General features: G+C 39.1%; 1 protein-coding gene across 4 annotated transcripts in view; it reads left to right on the forward strand.

Annotated features, from left to right (window-relative positions):
- The window catches only part of rasip1 (Ras interacting protein 1), a 32,941-nt gene extending 26,166 nt beyond the window's left edge, over window positions 1–6,775 (forward strand). For 3 of the 4 annotated variants that reach the window (XM_036595437.1, XM_036595445.1, XM_036595420.1), the window contains exons 11-16: window positions 1,305–1,459; window positions 2,287–2,399; window positions 3,032–3,323; window positions 3,896–4,059; window positions 5,068–5,209; window positions 5,717–5,895. In XM_036595437.1, the coding sequence (XP_036451330.1) occupies window positions 1,305–1,459; window positions 2,287–2,399; window positions 3,032–3,323; window positions 3,896–4,059; window positions 5,068–5,209; window positions 5,717–5,895 (1,045 nt within the window). Of the gene's footprint in view, window positions 1–1,304; window positions 1,460–2,286; window positions 2,400–3,031; window positions 3,324–3,895; window positions 4,060–5,067; window positions 5,210–5,716 lie in introns of all 4 variants that reach the window. The other variant, XM_036595428.1, reaches the window with a different exon arrangement.
- Window positions 6,776–7,214: the final 439 nt, after the last annotated feature.

Below are 7,214 nucleotides of genomic sequence, written 5' to 3' on the forward strand. Positions count from 1 at the left end.
TAGTTTTATACAGAACTGTTGACAGTGAGGATCTGGAGGGAAGAATAAAGTTTACATGGTTCGAATGGGAAGGCAACATTTAAACCATACAGAGCTCGTAGGTTACTTGCTAAGGTAGCTAGTTTGCTGGTGAGATTGAGAGAGCTTTCTAGCTTGTGTGGACGACTGATGCATTCTAAAAAATAATAAAACCATAAAAAGCATACGTCTACATTTGAGTCTCATTGAGTGCGTTTACGTGCACGTAATAATTTGATAACTGCAGAAAATCAGATCTTGTCAGTAATCCAGTCAACACGTTTACATGCTGTTGTGTAATCAGGTGGGGAAACTCCAACTCTACATGAGTCGGGCAGTAATCAGATTTCTACTTTGCAACCAGCCAATAAACTCACAGAAGAAGACATGGCATAAACGTAACGTAAAACTCGAACTTCATGCCACTTTTTTTTATTTGAATATTTGAATCCTTTATTTACTGTTTGGTTTCAGCGCCTCTCCAAAAGTGTTTTGCTGCGTCTCGTGACATCCACTGTCTGTTCTCGCACATGCACAGAGTGAGAAATCCGATAGAAATCGGAGTACGAGTTAACATACACTGAGAAATCTGATTACAGAGCTAAAATCCAGCTCTCTATCGGATTTCTTAATTGGATTTCTAGATCAGAGGATGCTGTTTACATGACCATTTGAATAATCGGATAACTACAGAAATCCGATTATGATCGGATTATTGTGTGCATGTATACGCGTTGTAAGCAACAGCAAACAGCGTTTCAGATTGTTCCTTCATTTCCATAACGAAACACTCACCAGTGTGGCGAGCAGAGAGATCTGGTGCAGCGGGTTGCGGCGAGAAGCGCAAGTAGACACTTACTGTTACTGGCCCAAACTGCACTCTGAGTGTGCTTGCTTACGTGGAAAAAAGCACAGTACAGTTTGAAGGGAACCCCAAATTCTCAGAATGGATTACAAAACGCTCGATTCAGTGGAGTTATCAAGTTTTCTGTTAGTCTCTAATTACAGGGAAACTATACTGACCATATGCTACAGATGTATCAGATAGAGATTAGTTTGAAGGGTGCTGGAGTATTCCTCTTACCACATAAATAGATAAAGAAAACAGTCATCAGTGATACGTGGATCATAAAATGTTGATAGAATATTAACTCACAGTGTAGAAACCATAACTGTTTTACGAATAGGTTATTGAGTTTTAATGTTGGATACGTGTGTGTCTGTGTGTGTGTGTGTGTGTGTCTGTGTGTGTGTGTGTGTGTGTGTGTGTGTGTGTGTGTGTGCAGTTCTTCAGACGCTGAGGCTGACCTTCCTCCTCCTAGCGTGCAGAAACTCTCCTCTGACCTCCGACCTCTCATGTTTTGGATGTCCAATGCCACCGAACTCCTTAACTTTTTCCAGGTTAAAGTTGAGGCCATGGAGAAAGAATGGGAATTTGAGGGTGAGGATCAAAAATAGACAATAGAGTGGTTGCTATTTTCAGTAGACTACATAGTTAGTCTAAAAAGTGTAATTTCTCAAAATAAAAATACAATGTGACTTTACGCAACACGCTACTGTGTATCTGCTGAGATAAAACTGTTTTGTCTTTCCGTGCCTGAATCATTGTCTCCGCATGTCATTTTCCCATTCTGTCCTTTTTGTTCGACACGGTAGTCAAAGCAGGCATGCACTTTGTATTATCTTCCACCTAATTATTTTCAGCTGTTTGAAAGCATAGCTGTGTTTAAACTTCTAGTGTATGGGTCAGATTGGAGATTTAGTGTGCTGAAGTATCACCCACTTTTCTATTTACTAAGGTACGAAACTACACAGCATGGCCTTTTGTGAACTGTCTCCTTTTTTAGATGCTGTATAAACATGTTAACAATTAACAGTTTGTACATTATTAAAATGTCAAAATGTACTGTTTAGTACAGTCCATAAAATCCATGTATGTTAGGCTGAAAAATCAGCCTGTATTGAATTCATCGCAACCTTGAACACATTCACATATGGCTGCCCATGCAGGTTTCATGCTTTCAAGAATATCATACATAAATACATCATCTAAACCGCTTATCCTTCTGGGTCACGGTGGGTAGCTGGAGCCTATCCCAGCTGTCATTGGGCAGAAGGCAGGATACACCCTGGATGGGTCGCCAGTCCATCGCAGGGCATTCAAGAATATCAGTGATTTTAAAATATAGTACGCGTCTTGCAGAAGTGTTTTTGCCCTCATTTCAATGTCATTTTGCCTTCATTTCCTCGTCATTTGATCTTTTTCAGCCCCTGGTGACCCAGTTTTGTCCGCTGATATGGACACCTGTTCTGAGGCACTGGCACAACTTGATGATGTCATCATGCACACCTTCCAGCAGTGCGTGTATCACCTGACGAAGGTGAGAGCAAGTTAAACGATAACACATAAAATATGCCTGAAATTTTAGTGAATGGAATTGAAGGGTTGCTTTTTAAATAAATGTTTGTCGTACTATGCAAATGTTATTACAATATTATGTAACAGTCTGTACGGTCCAGTTGCAAAAAAGGTCACATTTACATATGACCCCCCATTCAGCCTACAACAGTTTAGCCCCACCCATTCATGGTAAGGTTGCAGACAGTTTGGTGCAGAGTTATTGGAGTGGAAAAGCTATTAAGCGGAAAAGCAAGTGGATTTGTGCGGCCTTCCGAAGAATTCACATATCCAAAAGGAGTGGCTTTAGTTCATTTTTTCCCCTACATCCCTGAGGATTTCATTTAGAATTTAACAGCTTGTTCCACATTTGAACCTGGACTGTATATCATTCTTAAAGTCACAGTAACAAATAAAACCTGGTTCATTCTAAGGGATATAAGATAACTTGGAAAATTGTCATGTAATAAACACCTATGACCGTTTTTGGTACATAAACCACACAAATGTTGTAAGTGGACTTCAGGTGAAAAAAATAAAATGCAAGAAAAATGTAGAATATGGACCCATTGAAGTAAAAGCCCATTTCATTCCCTCCCTCTGTCCCTTTTTCAGACTTTGTACTCTCTCCTCCCTACCCTGCTGGACACCAACCCTTTCTCGAGCGAGGAGAAAGAGAAAGAGAAGGTCGGAGCGAGGGATGGAGCAAACGCAGATGGAGAAGAGGGGCACGAGGAGGGCGATGTTTCTGCCTTGCCGCCCACTGTGGCTGGGCTGGTAGAAGTCTATCGCTGCTCCCTGCAGCTGTCCCGTGAAGCCTGCCTGTCTCCCCCTCTCACATCCCAAACCTTTGGCTACCTCTTTTTCTTCACCAATACCTCGCTCCTCAACACCCTGCTTGAGAGAGGTAGTATTGCTGGAGTGTTTTTGCTCAGCTTGACACATAGAGACTCAAATTTTATTCCAAATTTGCTTCTTTAGTTTTGGGCTAAAGCTGCAAGGCTAATGTAGCTAACAAGAAATGTTGAAATGGATATTTATACCCCACCAATTAGCACTGTGCATTTTGCAGTTTGTGCAAACTACATTGAGTTATTAAGTAATCTGAAATAGACTTGCTTATATGAATTCTAAAATTCTGTGACATACTGTTATTTATAAAAACGAAAACGAAAGTGTGGATAAAATGTAGACTTCAAAATGGCTGCCACTGCTGCTTTTAGCTGTTTGAGATTACCTAACAAATCTATGTGTTTTGAGGCAAGTCTGTGAAGACGTGCAATGCAGATGTTTGGCTGTAAGCTTCTGTTACTTATTAGCTACATTATCCTCATGAATCCAGAAAGAATCAAAGTTGTTACAGCTGATCAACTACATTGGGGGTTTTTGGCTGCACACAAAGGTGTGATGCTGGTGCAGTTTTGGAAATGCTTTTGCTGAAAGTGTTTGACTGATTTGTTTTTCTTTTTTGTATGTCAGATGGTTTGTTTTCCTGGTCCCGTGCGGTACAGATTCGCACTAATCTGGACCTGGTCCTAGACTGGCTACAGGGGGCAGGCCTTGGAGACATCGCCTCAGAGTTCCTCAAGAAGCTGTCAGTCACTGTCAACTTCCTGTGCATCCCGAAGACCCGCCTTATCCAGGTAATAGGTCAAAATCAAAATAAGGTACACGTATATACATGTAAAGTATATGTTACTGATTACTAAGAGGTGCTTAAAAGCTAACAAGGGGAACTTGAGCCATTCTGCAACGGTATTGGTACTCACCCACTCCCTCCTCACCTGGGATGACTTCATGTGACTAATTACATGACATGGAAAGCAGAATGGAACCGTAATGTCCCATACTCTTCCTGAAACAATTATATAAGCCGTTTTAAAGGTACGATCATTCATTTTGACAGAATTTATCTGACATCCACTTTTTTATTTCATAGTTTATTCTCTGTGCAGTACTAGCAAAAGCAACTAAACCCGATGGACATTCGAGCTATGTAGTGGCGCTCATTATGTTTCAGCTCTTGACTTTCGCTTTTTCTATATGGAAATCAGCCCACCTAATCTCGCTGTTTGTTTTTTTCGTAAAGAGAAAAGGATGTCTGTGTCATCTGAAGGCGTTCTGCCCATATTTTGTTTTTGTTTGCAGCACAACTGTGAAATTCTCCCAAAAAAAAACACATTGCCTGGTAAAAATAATTTCTACATGTTTTGCAATTTCATATCATCTGGTGTGTAACAGTTTTCATTTTTCATACTGGTCAAATCCCCTTAGCGTTCTCCAGCATCGGAAAGACAATCTGATGTTCATTCTTGTCTTTGTTCTTAGATGTAATATTCTTTATTTTTAATATTCTGTATTTTTCTAGGCTCGTATGTCATCATTGGTAATCGGGGAATTGGCAGATTTTTTCTTTGAGGAACTTACCAGCTTTGTAGCTTGCTAGCTATACTTTGAAGAGAATATCACTAAATATTCCCTTTTTAATTGTACTTATAAGTACAAGTACTGATTTTCTAACCAAATGGGTCCCGGCATTTCTTTAGGTCGGATTTTATCCATTCATTGCTTTTTAATCCATTCATGTCAAAAGCCTGTACAGAAGTTTGGGATATATTCAAAGCCAGGCCCTCATTCTTTCTCTCTTTCAGTCATCTTGGGCCAGCCTACAGGAGGACCATGCCTTGCTAAGCCCTGCCCAGCTTCACCACCTTTTGACTCACTATAAGCTGGGACCAGCCAGAGCTCCACCGACCTGCTGGGCTCCACCCCCAGGCACTGAACTTGGAGGTGGTAAGTAAACTAAGCTCAGTGGGCAAACACACATACATCAAATCCATTCCCCTTAGACCATTTGTCTTCAAATCAGGACCTTAAATCCGGTTTACATGCCTGAATTTTATATTCACTAGTAGTTAACTGAACTGTTGATGTAACTGATTGGTCACCTAGAGTCATAACTACCACTGACTGCAAAATCCAAGCCTGGAAAGTGGATTCATGGTCCAGATTTGAAGAACTCCAACTTAGACTTTCTATCCATATGAAGCACATACACCTTAATCCTTTAAAATCCCAGGCTTATTGCATACTAAGGCTTATTATTCAGTGTCTACAAGTACTTCAGTGCAAACTGGCTGAGCTATTTGTAGGTAATAGAAGTGTGTAATTAAAAAAAACGAGGTTAAAGTGATATTTCAATAATTCTACTTAAAATGTCGATTAGCTAAGACATTGGTTCAGTAAACACATTTACACTATTGGTATAAATATTTCTTGCTTTCTTTTTTCTTAACTCAGACATTTTTGAGAGTTTTCTGGACCATCCACCTCTGATCCTGCCCAATGAGGCTCCAAGTCTGGACCTTGCTCAGCCAATCCCGACCCCTGAGCTCCAAAAGGAAGTGACACGCCTGCGGACGTTCCTGTGGGGCCTGGACCAGGATGAACTACCTGCCAATCAGAGAACTAGGCTGTAGAACAGGGAACATGCCAGGTGCTGTAAAACTATGGCCTGAATGCAGTATGCATTTGCACACACCCTTAGCTTTGGCCTATACAGCACATCTATAAGGCTTGAATACATATCACTTTTTTTCTAAGTAAGCTTAGAGAATTTGCCTTACAGTATTACTGGTGTAGGTTATAGTCCTTAAATATAAAGAACATAAATGAAATGCTGTGTAGGGTGGTTTTCGATAACATCCTCACATTGTTTAAACCAAAGGTCGAACAATTGTGCACCTTATCCTGCGTAATATCGTGTAGACAAATACAATGTGGAAAATGTTACATAAATATTTGACTTAGGGGAGTCATTGCCTGGTTGCAATGAGTACATTTCAGTGATAGGATCTCTTATTTTATGTTTTTTAAAAATTGAATGTGTATCCATTTTTGTCTTTGTTTTATGAATATAAACGCTTCTTGGTGGTGACATATTATCACTTTTATCACTTATTCACAGATCTGTACAAACTAAATATTACTGCACACTAATGACCAGAATATAACACTAAAAGCTTACAACACTTTCTTTAAAGTTTGTTGAATTATGTTTTAAATCTCATCTTGAAAAGTTAACTTCTAACAAACCTTTATTAAAACATAGTTGAGACATTACAGTTATTCTGAAAAACACACCAAAATTTCTTTTCATTTAAATTCCAACAATTTAGAGCGAAAACTGCCTCATTATATTCCAACAGTTACCACACTGAACTACATGAAATGTTGTTCACCGGTAAAAAATTGATATATTTGGATGATGACATTGAAGACCATTGTCTAGCTGCATTAAATTTTCTGACCTGTTGTATATTCACATATTGCTAATAAACATTAACGGTATAAGACCAATTTATTTTGTATTGGTCTATTGTTTTTCCAATGTACTTGTGGAAATTCTGTGGTCATTTGAGTTTTACTCCTGTCATTCTATTAATCAACACTGGGGGGCATGATAGCAATACACAGAGACCTAATAAGCATATTATTACAAAAAGACCACCAAATGAATGGGGTACCCCAGAAGGCCACTCACCAAGTCTTACCAAAGATTACTCTTTTCTCTCAAAGAAAAGTACATGAAATGGCTTATGTTATGTGGTTAACCCTTACAGGTCTAGAGTTATTGTTGTTTTTTTATGCTGTGGAATTACACAATTATATATTAAATTCCGTATCCAGTTATATACTGATTTTCATTTACACTCTGTATCAACAAGTTAGAAACTACATTTTTTGACTTTCATTCATTTCAGTGTCAAAATTTTTTTTTTGACACTGAAATGAATGA

This window comes from Colossoma macropomum, unplaced genomic scaffold, assembly GCF_904425465.1.
Source record: "Colossoma macropomum unplaced genomic scaffold, Colossoma_macropomum, whole genome shotgun sequence".
In the NCBI taxonomy this organism is placed as follows: domain Eukaryota; kingdom Metazoa; phylum Chordata; class Actinopteri; order Characiformes; family Serrasalmidae; genus Colossoma; species Colossoma macropomum.